This window comes from Eulemur rufifrons, chromosome 30 (assembly GCF_041146395.1).
Source record: "Eulemur rufifrons isolate Redbay chromosome 30, OSU_ERuf_1, whole genome shotgun sequence".
Classification (NCBI taxonomy): Eukaryota; Metazoa; Chordata; class Mammalia; order Primates; family Lemuridae; genus Eulemur; species Eulemur rufifrons.
The window spans coordinates 99,719,228-99,732,601 of NC_091012.1; the positions used below are offsets into that span (position 1 = coordinate 99,719,228).

At 38.1% G+C, this 13,374-nt stretch overlaps 1 protein-coding gene across 5 annotated transcripts in view; it reads left to right on the forward strand.

Moving 5' to 3' along the window:
* HUWE1 (HECT, UBA and WWE domain containing E3 ubiquitin protein ligase 1) overlaps positions 1 to 13,374 on the forward strand; it is a 155,656-nt gene that overhangs the window by 57,963 nt on the left and 84,319 nt on the right. For 4 of the 5 annotated variants that reach the window (XM_069463116.1, XM_069463118.1, XM_069463115.1 and 1 more), the window contains 13 exons: positions 352 to 414; positions 1,876 to 1,953; positions 2,851 to 2,898; positions 2,983 to 3,051; positions 3,671 to 3,770; positions 5,079 to 5,179; positions 6,163 to 6,313; positions 6,447 to 6,574; positions 7,198 to 7,338; positions 7,512 to 7,617; positions 9,588 to 9,758; positions 10,297 to 10,398; positions 10,863 to 10,943. In XM_069463116.1, coding sequence (XP_069319217.1) covers positions 352 to 414; positions 1,876 to 1,953; positions 2,851 to 2,898; positions 2,983 to 3,051; positions 3,671 to 3,770; positions 5,079 to 5,179; positions 6,163 to 6,313; positions 6,447 to 6,574; positions 7,198 to 7,338; positions 7,512 to 7,617; positions 9,588 to 9,758; positions 10,297 to 10,398; positions 10,863 to 10,943 — 1,339 coding nt within the window. The remainder of the gene's footprint in view (positions 1 to 351; positions 415 to 1,875; positions 1,954 to 2,850; positions 2,899 to 2,982; positions 3,052 to 3,670; positions 3,771 to 5,078; positions 5,180 to 6,162; positions 6,314 to 6,446; positions 6,575 to 7,197; positions 7,339 to 7,511; positions 7,618 to 9,587; positions 9,759 to 10,296; positions 10,399 to 10,862; positions 10,944 to 13,374) is intronic. The other variant, XM_069463120.1, reaches the window with a different exon arrangement.

A 13,374-nucleotide genomic window follows, 5' to 3' on the forward strand; every position in this document is an offset into this window, starting at 1 on the left:
TAACACTTTAAAAAATTCATTCTTAATCACAAAACAATGTATTAACGATTTCTTTTTTTTTAATTCAGGATATTATGGGGGTACAAACATTTTGGTTACATGAAATGCATTTGCCTCACTGAAGCCAGGGCTACAAGCATGTCCTTACTCCATACAGTGTGCCCTGTGAAGAAACCACCTTTAGGCAGACCCTCTTGGCCTTGAGCCTTAACTTCTTGCTCCCTCTTCTGGTTTGACCTTCACATTGGATGTCTTCTCAACACTGTGCTCCAAGAAGCCACACACTCTTAAATATTTTATACACAAGGCATTGTAAGCACGTTCTTAAAAGTGTCTTTTTTCTTTTTCAAGAGCTGGGGTGGAAAGGAGAATGGCTTTGGACTTGCAGAGTGTTGCAGAGACTTGCATATGATGGTAAGTAACTCTTTGGGATATAGGGGTATCTTTCTGAGCCTTACTTTACAATGAACATATGGTATATGAAGTTACCACTTCACATCAGGACCTTTGAGAAACCTGAGATCAGCTGAACCATAGCAGACCTTAGGAAGCAGTCTAGCATTGCTTGGGCCCTCAGTGTGCGGGTAGATAAAGAATCACAGAGACACAGTATATGTTTGTACCCAGTTCTTGAGTAGGGAGCTGTGTTTGTTGAATTGGTTGGAAAGTGATTTTAAAAATCCCAGAAAGTGCTGCATTCTCACACTGGAGCTATCAGAATTCTGGGCAGTGTGGCATGATTTAGGAATGGCTACTTGGAGAGTAGTTCTGTTAGGGTTAATGACAACTTACAGTGTTCTGTGTGCTTTCCACATTTATCTCTCCGCCTTTCACCCATGCTTAAGTTATAAGCTCAGGCCATCCTCCCTTCTACTTTGATATGTTGCTGTGGAAGCAGCTGTACTTTACAACAGATACATAGTTTGTCTTATTAGTTTGTCATGTCTAGCACAAATGGCTGCAGTGAAATTTAGTGAATTTATGTTAGCAAGCCTTTTTTTCCTCCAGGAGAATGGCTCCTTTTCTGGTCACAGAAAACCACAAATTAGAGCAAGTTACTTTCCCACCTTAGCTGGTATATTTTCTTTAGTGATTTTATGAAGCTAGCGTGTAATATGGGGAGTGTTGTCTGTTTAATAAACAATGTAAATCTTGAAGGATATTCAGAGTTTAGAATTCTAATTATGAGGATGTAATTTTTCATCTTATATTTAATTGGCTAATTCTGAGCCTCCTCAGGCATGTCAAGTTTGTTCTTTGCCCCTTGGGCAAAACAGTATAATGTATTGGACTAGGCTTGTATGATGTCTGTTACCTATTTTGGTCCCAGCCTATGTTAAGATGTCACACATTCTTTTCTTTATTGTGATCTGGCATGCCATGAAACATTGAAAAATATGATGTGTACTTTAAGAGAAAGTAATACATTTACATGTTAAAAAAAACTCAGAGTATTGAGAGGTATGCAATAACTTCTCTATCCCCAGAGACAACCTCTACTAGTGGTGCCTTTCAAGGAGACATTTTAATGGCCATGCCATTGTTGTAATCTTTATTTTGTTTGTCATGGTGCTTTTCTTGGAGTTAAAGAGAATGTATTGTCAGGGTCTGGTTTATAAGTAAGATGCAGAAGTTTTTGGAGTTCTGGCTTCATCTTCCTGATTCTGTTTGAACATGTCTCATCCCATCTGAGCCCTGCTCTAAGACAAGGAGTTAAAGGCACTGTGGGTACTGAATACATTACTCATTCTGTTGCCACAATGAGTTGGACAAGTGGCTAGGACTTTGAGGGAAGCATTGGGAATTCATGTTATATGCCTTGTCTATAATCAGTTGAAGCTCACTGTCTGATTCTTTGATGTGCTTTATACACAGAAATATCCACCCAGTGCAACTACACTACACTTTGAATTCTATGCAGACCCTGGGGCCGAGGTCAAAATCGAGAAAAGGGTGAGTCTCATTCAAACTTTTTCTGATAGAGTCTACAGTCTACTATAACTGGGGTTGACTTTTCTAGAATTCCTCAATTAAATGAAGGAATGGTTTTGAGCTACATTGCTGCCCTTTCAAGCTGAATATACCTAGCAACTTCTCAGGAATACACATAAATTATTATACATGTCCAGCTCTGATAGGGTTGGGTCTTATTTATGTTAGGAGGTGCCAAAAGATAGGACTTCCTTTATGGGGCACTGCTATGACTTGTGTATTTTTTTCCACAGCTTCAGTTGAGAATCCAACATGCAGTGTAAATAGTCTGAATATTGATGGCTCAGGTTTCTCATTAAGCCAGTCTGCAAGAAGTCTCTATATATTGTGTATAGGTTGCTGCTGAAATTATCTGGCCATTCCATATTCTTTGAAGAGATATTAGAATTCGGTTTGGTTTAGAAGTAGCCTAGTGAATAAGATGCTTTTTCTTCTACCTACAGTATTAAATAATATTAAGCAAATAAATAATTTTTCTAGATTAATATTGCCTTGAAAGTAACTCCAATGCATATTCAAAGAAAAGCTATTTTCATGGATTCATTCTTTGCTATAATACTGAGGCTGTGGGGGTGAATTCAGCAGAGGGCTAAAAAGGGACAAAGAAGAATATGAAATGTACATGGCTAGGTGGATTATAGTTTGATACTACTGGTTTCAAAAAAGCTTTCTTAAGAATATTCTGTATATAAAATGGATGTTTTGGAGGCTCAGAAGTTACCTTGATTTTAAGAGCATTCAGTTAGGGCTTTGACCTAGGGTGACATCTTGGTTTTCAGACAGCTCTTACAGCTTTATGGTGGGGGAAGCTAGGGTGTTCAGTATCTCCTAACACCTCTCTTATCTTTTTAATTTCAGACAACTAGTAACACACTACACTATATTCACATAGAGCAACTTGACAAGGTAGGAGGACTTTGACTTTTGGCTGATTTCTTAACATTCAGTTCACTTTTTGTTCCTAACTGTATATATTTTTTCCTAATCTAGATATCAGAAAGCCCTTCTGAAATCATGGAATCTCTTACCAAAATGTACAGCATTCCTAAGGATAAGCAGGTATGATATATATTTAAAATATCCAAAGGAATGGTTATCCAGATAGACGAATGATACGTGCTGGGGTAGGAGACGTCAGCTTTGGAGTCAGACCATGGGCAAATAGGTTAGTCTCTCTGAGCCTTAATTTCCTTACCTTTTATGAGGCCAACACTTAATAACTTCCTAGGTCTGCATGAGAGTTTGAAGAAAATGCAAGCTGCCTGACTCACTATGAGTATCTAGTAGGTGGTGGTAGTTTTCTTAACATTTTGTATGCCAAAGGAGAAAACATTTAGTTGTGTTCTTTTTTCCCTGCTCATATTGCTGGTGGTTGAATATTTAATTTGATTAATAACTGTCAGAACTCTTGCCAGACGTCCCCTATTATGTTGCCTATCAGTATATTGACAGTTCTTGGCTTACACTGGAATATTAAGATTCTGTGAGCCTCTGTTTTATTACTCCTGTTTTGTCAGCTATAACCTGTGAGTTGATGGAATCAGTTCTGTTTGATACCTTAGCAGTAGCAACAGTAAACCATTTTACCAAGCAGCCCAGCAGGTATGAGTTAGCCCTCAGAAAGAATATTCACCTTTTCCATTGACTTTTTTAAAATATAGGTCTTATCTTTCTACAGATGCTGTTATTTACACATATACGGCTGGCTCATGGCTTTTCTAATCACAGGAAGCGATTACAAGCTGTTCAGGCCAGACTGCATGCAATATCTATATTAGGTAAGAGAACACTATAATTAACAGGCCCTAATTAGGCAGTTTGGACTTGATTTCCTTTGAATGTTATACATCTTTGTTGCTCTGAGACTAGTTGTAGTTACCTAGGTAGCAACTTAAATTATGAAATTACCAGCCTTCCCAGTGTTCATTGTATTCATTCATCATTCTTGAGCTCCTTAATATTGGACCAGAAAGAGACAGTGATGCTTATTGACATGTCACATGGGTTTAGTCTTGGTTTTGTTCTTTTTTTTTTTTTCCATGAGTATACATGTAGTCATCTCCCGCTGGCCCCTACTCTTCTTCTTGCCATTTCATCTTCCTCCTCTCCCATCCTTTCAGGGGTATAATTTTGAAATAAGTTAGAAAATATTTATTAAGTAGTCAATATTGTGCATTTAACTTCCTTTACTCTGGGGTAGTAGAATGAAAAATACATGGTTTTGGAATCAGTCCTGGGCTCTCACCCTGATTCTACAGATTATTAGCCGCATATTTATCCTCTCAGCCTCAGTTTCCTCATTTTATATTGAGAAAACACTTTATAGGCTGGTCTGGGAATTAAATGAAAACCTAGAAGGCAACGTAGCACAGGCTAGGCACATAGGAGGTATGAAATGGTAACTGCTGCTATTATTACCAACTTTTCCTTTTTACTACTTGTTTGTTATTTTAAACTGTGACAGTCCTGCTCTTAAATTTGTACTCATCATACCTAGCATAACTTCTGGCATGTTAGTGGGTGCTCAGGAAATGTTTGTTGAAAATTAAATGAATGTGCTTAAATCCCATTAGTTTACGCTTCAGGGGACTATGTCCAGTAACTCAGTGTCAAATTCATTGAAAGTGGATTACATGCACTCTCAAGTTTTACTACAGCATCACAAAAATTTCTGACTTAGTCTGCGATAGTCCATAGATTCTGTTTTTTATGGTTTATGAAAGTGTTTGCAGTGGAAACAGAAGCATATGAAGAGGCTAACATGGACGTCTGTGTCCCAGGCATAGTGGAGTTATATCGAGTTATGATATGAAAAATTAAATCTTCATTCTTTTTCCCTACATTCATCCCCCAAAATCCTTGCTCAAGACCACCAATACCTTTATTAGGGAAATCTGTCAATTCATTGGCTTTTTAGAGTTTATCATTGTATTTGATGCAGTCCTCTAGAATTCAGAGATTCTGCCCTCCAGTGCTGGTTGGCAAGGGAATCCTTCCCCAGAATCTGTAGGTACTAAAAGGTTTGTCATTGGGCAGTGGCTTGACCACCGCCTTCTTGCCTAAAGTGTTTGTTTCTCCTTTTGCAGTGTATTCCAATGCCTTGCAGGAATCAGCAAACAGTATCTTGTACAATGGGTTGATAGAGGAGTTGGTAGATGTCCTTCAGATAACAGATAAGCAGCTCATGGTAAGTATTTACAGGTTGGATCTCCCTTATTCTGAAATGTTTGAGGCCAGAAGTTTCGGGTTGGATTTCAGATTTTTTTTTATTTTGGAATATTTGCATATGCACAATGAGATATCGTGGGGATGGGACCTAATCTAAACATGAAATTGATTTATGTTTCATATACACCTTATACACATAGCCTGAAGGCAGCTGTATACAATGTGTGTGTGTGTGTGTGTGTGTGTGTATTTTTTTTTTTTTTTTTTTGAGACAGAGTCTCGCTCTGTCACCCAGGCTAGAGCACAGTGGCATCATCATAGCTCACCACAACCTCAAACTCCTGGGCTGAAGCCATCCTCCTGCCTCAGCTTCCCGAGTAGCTAGGACTATCATTTTGTTGTTGTTGTTGTTGTTGTTGTTGTTGTTGTTGTTTGGTAGGGACAGGGTCTTGCTCTTGCTCATGCTCAGGCTGGTCTCAAACACCTGACCTCAAGCAGTCCTCCCACCTCAGCCTCCCAGAGTGTCAGGGTTACAGGCATGAACCACTGTGCCCAACTGAGTTTTATATGATATTTTTAATAATTTTGTATATTTTAACTACATCCTGTCACATGAAGTCAAATGTGGAATTTTCCATTTCTGGCATCATGTCAGTACTCAAAGTTTCAAATTTTGGAATATTGCAGATTTTTGAAATAAGAATCCTGTATCACTAGTCCCTCTGTATATCATACTCATACCTATTTACCTTTTGGTTTTTGCCTGGGAATGAGAAAGAACTCAAAGGGTAAACTTGTCCATGTTACTTCTCTTCCTTTTTGGGTATTAGGATGCAAAATTAATATATGCTGGATTTTCATTGTTACTCTCAACAGACCTCCATCTCCTCAAGCAATCACCAGTAGAGTGACTTAAATTTTAGACTTTGGGATATTAGTGACTTGAGTTTGATTCAGCCATCTACTTCTTATTTGGCACATACTGTGTTTACCTTCTCATAGGAGATTAAAGCTGCTTCTTTACGAACATTAACATCAATTGTTCACTTGGAGAGAACTCCCAAACTCAGCAGTATTATCGACTGTACTGGAACTGCCTCCTACCATGGATTTTTGCCTGTACTTGTGCGGAACTGTATCCAGGCCATGATTGGTAAGTTTTGATGGTGATTATCCTAGGTAAAGAGAGGACCCCTGCCCTTTGCTTTTCTGTCTTTAACATCCTGCCAGCTTAACACCAAATTCTGAGCTTGCTCTTTCTCTCCCTCTCCCCACCTCCCTTGTAGATCCTTCCATGGATCCATACCCTCACCAGTTTGCCACTGCTCTCTTCTCTTTTTTATACCATCTGGCCAGCTATGACGCTGGTGGCGAAGCCTTGGTCTCCTGTGGAATGATGGAAGCTTTACTGAAGGTGCTGTACTTTTTTTTAAAAAATACATTTGTGGGGAAATCAACTAAGAGAGGGTGTACAGTTGCAAGGTTGGAATGTTTAACGATGAGAGCAGATAACATAGGAAAGCTTATGCAGAAAAAGTGATACTATAATTTTTCTAGTTTGGCCTTCTAATTATCTCATTAACAACCTTTAAGAGCAGCTACTTCCATTATTAAGAAATTATTATAGTCCAGCATGATTCAGAGGCCCTGGATACTAGTTAGGACATTGCCCCATGTTGTCATGACCTTAGGCATGACCCTGAGGAAAATGTATGTAAAGGTACTTTGTAAATTGTGCTGTAATGCTAATAGCCTTTACTTATGTGCTGGTCACTGGTCACCAGCCTTTTTCCCCCTACATATTTTATTTAATCCTGCAAAGTAATTGATGTCCTCGTTACCTCAGAGGAGGTTGAGTCCCAGAAGTCATAGAACTATCATTTGGCAAGCACCAAAAATCAAACCTGTGTTTTCCCCTTGTACTGTGCTGCGTCCCTGAGGCCTCATACTGCATATTTACAAAAGAATACAATTTTTATAACTTTGTGTCTTTTCAGTTCATTTTTTTTTTTTTTTTTGCCTTTCTCTCCCTGATAGGTCATAAAGTTTCTTGGTGATGAACAGGACCAGATAACATTTGTCACCAGAGCTGTCAGAGTGGTTGACCTCATCACCAATCTGGACATGGCAGCATTTCAATCCCATAGTGGACTTTCGATCTTCATCTATAGACTTGAGGTATTGTTATATAAAGTACACTTTGCATAGAATTTACACCCAGTGAGAGCTGATCCTAGGAACTGTCCTAATAACCCAAAAGAGCCATCTTTTCCCTTTTCTGTTTCTGCTTTCAGCATTCTAATCTCTGAAATATATATAGAATTTTATTATTGCTTTTCTCTTGATTGTAGCATGAAGTAGATTTGTGCCGAAAAGAATGTCCATTTGTGATCAAGCCAAAGATCCAGAGACCCAGTACTACACAAGAAGGAGAAGAAATGGAAACTGATATGGATGGTAAATAATAGTTATAAATTCAGTATTTTTGTGCTCGAGATTTTCCTGTCATCTCACCCAAATTTTCACTCTTCCTTTTAAATTCTAAAGTACACAACTCGGTCGAATATGTATATTCAGAAACAAAAATTTTTTTCCACACAAATGTTTTGCAAGTTGTTTTTCATTAAGAATAATCAGAAAAGGAACATACAAGTTGTTTTGGAATAGAGATGGAGGGTGAAGCCAGATGGTAGAGCTGCAGTCAACCCCTACAGTCACCCTATGATGTTAATCTGTTTTATTTTATCTCTTAATCCATGTTTTCTTATGTATTGATTTATTATCTTTTTTTTTTTTTTTAAGACTAGTCAAGTGCAGTAGTGAGGAGGGGGGAAAGTAGTAGAACAAGGAGTTCAATCTGTAACTGACTGTGAACAATCAAGTGAGATAACTCACTACCTTCGGACCAGCCTGATTTATTATCTTATTCCCACTAAAATGCAATTGCCATGGGGTCAGGATACTCTCTTTTTCACTGCAGTGCCTAATACATCCTAGGTGTTTAAAATGTGCTTGGTAAAGATACAGAGACTCTAAAACAGGAACTTTAAAATTGTATCTAGCTACTTTGAGACAAGAAAGGAGAAGAGTAAAGGTTGTTGAGTAGGGAACAACTTTTAAATCATAAAATCAGAAAGAAAGAAAACCAGATACTCTTTAGGTGTACTGTGTCTTTTTTTTTTTTTTTTAAACTTTCCCTACCTCCAATCCCCACCTAGCATGGTTCATAATAATGGTATGGGGGGGGGTGCTATTCCCCAAAACAGCTTTATTAGAATTTAAATTGATTTTGTCTTTATGACCCAGGTTGTTACATGTATCTTTTATGCTTATAATAAAAGTACTAGAATTTATAATGCTTCCATTCTTTACACTAAATGTAGGTTGCTTTTCTTTTTTTTTCTGTCTTTATTTCTGAACACAGTTATCTATGCATGTTGCCATCCCTAGTAGCCCTTTTGCCCCATTTCTGTTTCTAGTCTATTGTGCACACGCTGGCATTTGAGTTCACAGGTGAGATCTCAGAGTGCAGACCCCCACCTATAATGCTTGATTTAGTAAGTTTGCAGCTGGAGACTAGGACATCTGCATATTTAACACAGCCAATCCAGGTGATTTTGATGTATACTTAGAGAAATGTATATATTCAGTGAAAAAGCAAGTTACAAAACCAAGAGTTTGTCCCATAATGTTGTATGTTTGTATATGTATAAAAAAGATTGGAAAAAAATATTTCAAAATGTAAACAGTGGTTAATCACCAATGGGGCTTTGATAAATTTTATAAACTATAAGAAATGATTATGTATCTTATGCTCAATTAATGAAAATTATTTCATTCAAATGTATAAAGTAAAAATGAGTGCTCACCCACCCACCATAGGCACTAATTTCATGTGGTTCTTACCAGGCTTTTTAATGTGTATTCCAATCATGTTGACATAAGTATATAGTGTTTTAGAACAGGAAGATGAGACCATAAACATACTGTTCAACTTCCATTGTTCATTCAGTGTTTCATAGACGTTCTTCCAGATCAGTAAATTGAGTATTAATGTTTTAATGATTTTTATATATGTTATTGATTAGCCTCCTGAAAAGCTCTACTTGCTATCTATAGAATACCAAACAGTATATGAAATTGCATGTTTTATTTGTTTCCCCTCTCCTTCAATTTGATGGGTAAGAAATATTGAAGGACTTTTTTGTAGGATTGTTTTTAATTTGCATGTTTTGAATAACTAGTGATGTTAAATACCTTTCTGTTTGTGAACAACTTACATTTTCATTTTGGGGTCCAATATCCTAATTCTTCATTTTAATATCATTCATTTCACCTTAATGGAAGAAATTTTCTCTAACAGAATCTTTTCTTTTCATGGTAACTTTTATTCTAATAAATTTCTTTTGTCATAACTTGTACTTTAGTTGCAGATGTGACTATGGAAAGCAGTCCAGGCTCATCCATCTCCGTGGAGCATCGGCTAGATGTTGAATTAAGAGCAGCAGGTTCCAGTAGCAGCACTAGCATATCCTCTGGCCCTGGCCCTGGCCCTGGTCCCGGTCCTGGTCCTGGTCCTGGTCCTGGTCCCCGTCCTGGTGTGTACACATAGATACTCAGTTTTTCTTAGTGACTGAATTATTAACTAATAAAGAAGAGGACTTTAGGCAGAACTTACCTGGTATGTTGGGAGGTTACTTTCCTGTGACTATGCATGTTCCTTCACCACTCTGGTGTTCTGTGTTCTTATATTAACATACGTTTCATAGCATTTTATAGTTTTCCAACAATGCACACACTGATTATCAAAATAACCATGTTGGAGGACAGATATTAATAATATCCAAAATGGGAACTGAGTGAGATTCAGAGAGCTGAACCTTTTTACTTTGTAAGTTTTCTTTTTTACTTTAGGCTTTTAATTTTAGCATTGGTCTTGGTGCTGTCCTTGGTGATTTATTTTTCCAATTTCAATGCTTAATTAAGTATTCTTCCAAACATTCAGGGACCTCAGTTCGAATGTCTGCTAGTTTTGTTTTACTGTATATGGGTTTCTTAAAATTTTGTTTCATGTACCTGCTCATTATGGTTTCATGGTGAACCCAGTATAATTCTCTTATCTTTCTCCCTCTCCAGGAGTCCAGTGTATTCCACAACGAGCAGCACTTCTCAAATCCATGTTAAATTTCCTCAAGAAGGCCATTCAAGACCCTGCTTTCTCAGATGGCATACGGCATGGTATTTGGTTCTAGATACATTTTTTGAAGGATGTTTGACTCTCTGAGAGATTGGTCCTTTTCGTACTTTCCTTAACATCTTTTATTAAAGTCAGGCTTAGGAAAAGGCCATGCTATTTTTAATAGCTTTTAGTTGTTTGGTATTATTTTTCCTAGACCTGAGGGTTGTTTAGCTATTTTCATAATGATTCCCACCTTTTCCTTTTTTTGATTCTATGCTCACTTCCATCTTACTACCCCTCACTAACTCTCTGTGTTCTTTTTTTGACCCCCTGTTAGAAAGCTTAATGCATGGACAGAGAATAAATATTAAAATACAAGAAGACAAGTAGGGGCCATTAGATTAGAGTCAGCATAGGCTTTGTTTACCACAGTGTGGTATTCGTAGCATATTGCTTCATTGTCTCCATGTCTCCTACTACTCCCAGACTGATCATACTCTCCTTAATGTTCACTTTTCTCTAGTGATGGATGGTTCTCTGCCTACCTCCCTGAAACACATCATCAGCAATGCAGAATACTATGGCCCATCACTATTCCTCCTAGGTAAGTAGAGTTGATAGTTGGTTATACCAAGGTGGCATAACCTACCAGAGGTTTCTCTGTGTGTTTTATATCCTTGTAGGATTTTACTGTCCACATTTGTCCCTTGTGCAATTATACATATTATTGGTGATGAAATAAAGGTCAGATTTCAGTTTTAAATAAATAAACATTTCCTGAATGCCACATATACCTTCTATAAGCAGTGCATTGTGAATCATTTGTAATAAGTAGTAGTAGTATACATTTGGCTTATTTGTGCTATACTTATGTTTCAAGTGTGATTTTTTTAAAAACATGGCTTTATTCAGTGGTTAGTCTGTAAGCTTTGGGAATCCAGTGGGAATGGTTTTCGTTCTCAGAATTGAATGTCAGATCTGCAAATGGTAGTATAGAAAATTGTTTTGCACTGTAGAAAATGCAGTTTTGGGAACTATGAGTATTTTGTAGTTATTTGCGGAAACGTCTTTGTATTTTGACATTGGCATTGCTTTGAGTATTGCTATTGTTAAAACCTCATTTTTATTAAGAGGCATTTATTGAGTAACATTTGAGACAATGTGCTAAATACATTGGCTTCTAGATTTCCTCTAAAACTCTACAGGAATTTAGTGGGAGATGTGGAAATAGGGATAACCTCCCCGTACTAGTAGCAGGCATTGTTTTTTATAGTTCAGAGTGTGAAGGGCATAGTTTTGGCTACTACAACATAGATACTTCCTTGCCCCTTTGTTGAAGCAATTTAGGGTTTTTCTATATTAATCTTTATCCTGTGACCTTGCAAAATTCACTTATTAGTTCATAATTGTTTTGTTGATTTCTTCAGATATTCTACATAGTCTTTACTATGTGCATATTTCTTTATGATCTTTAAGCCCTCTTTTTGTCCTATTGCATTGGCAAATATTTCACAGTGCTGAATAAAAGTGGTAAGAATGGGCCTCTTTGCTTTTTTTCCTGAACTTAGAGGGAAAAGCATTTAATATTTTACCATTAAGTATGAGGTTAGCAGAGGATTTTGTGTTGAAAATTTTTGTTCCTTTTTATCAGGTTGAGGACATTTTGTTGAGTTGTAACAACTCTACCATGACATGGTTAGGATCAGATGGCAAAATTCATGACAATAGTTTTTTGGCATGGTGAAAAAAAGGTTTGTTTCACAGGTGGGTAAGTCCCAAGGCCAGGGTCAGGGAGAATGGCTCTCTTTTGGTAGAAAGCTCAGAACACAGAGAGAGAAAAGGTAGTACACAGGCATTTTTTAATAAAGGGAAAGTTTAAAAGAGGCAGCAAGAAGACACATGTTCTGCTGGGGTGGGAAGAGTAGGTGAGCCCTATCAGGATAATACAGGCAGTGGGGGACACAGGCCGGAAATGAGCACTAAAGTCCAAATTCCCTCCCTATGGTCTTTGTAATTCATCTCTGACATTTGAGTTAGCATAGCAACCTCCCAGGTTTCCTGTAAATAAACTTATACTTGAGAGAGACCAAATTTGCAAGGCCAGCCCAAAATAATTAGATTAGCAATTATTTTAGTTCCCTAAGTGATAGTACAGGGCCTAAACCCAGGCAGAAGGAGATAGCCAGGAGAGAAAATCAAGGGGAACTGAGAATCTCTTGAAGTATTTTTTTGTAAGATAATTGGCTATTTTTGTTTATTTTATTTGTTGAACTCTTCTGGGTATCTTTTCTGTATTATTGACCCATGTGCAGGAGGAGGGCCCTTTAAGACACAGACTCCACCTTGAAATGCCAATCTGTTATCAGCTGTCATAGCAACCAGAGTGCTTTGAGGGCTTCTAAAGCCTGAGCTGTTTATGTGGTCTGCCAGGAGTTATAGTATTGTCTGAGTTGCCTGTATGAGTTGAGTCTGTTACAAAATTGGAAATACCTGGCCGGGCGCGGTGGCTCACGCCTGTAATCCTAGCACTCTGGGAGGCCGAGGCGGGTGGATCGCTCGAGGTCAGGAGTTCGAGACCAGCCTGAGCGAGACCCCGTCTCTACTAAAAATAGAAAGAAATTATACGGACAACTAAAATATATATATACAAAAAATTAGCCGGGCATGGTGGCGCATGCCTGTAGTCCCAGCTACTCGGGAGGCTGAGGCAGTAGGATCGCTTAAGCCGAGGAGTCTGAGGTTGCTGTGAGCTAAGCTGACGCCACGGCACTCACTCTAGCCTGGGCAACAAAGTGAGACTCTGTCTCAACAACAAAAAAAAAAAAATTGGAAATACCTAAACTTGTGCATATTACACTGAAGATGCTGATGAGGCCCAGTGCTCCCTTTTGTGGCGAGACTTGATGCAACAGTTAGACTTTCTAGTTGGATCTAAGGTGCCCTGGGTAAGAAATGTCCATAGGACGCAGGTCAGGCTGTATAGGATGTTGGAAGGTGGAGTTTCTAGTGGGCAGACACGCGAGGATAAAATAGTC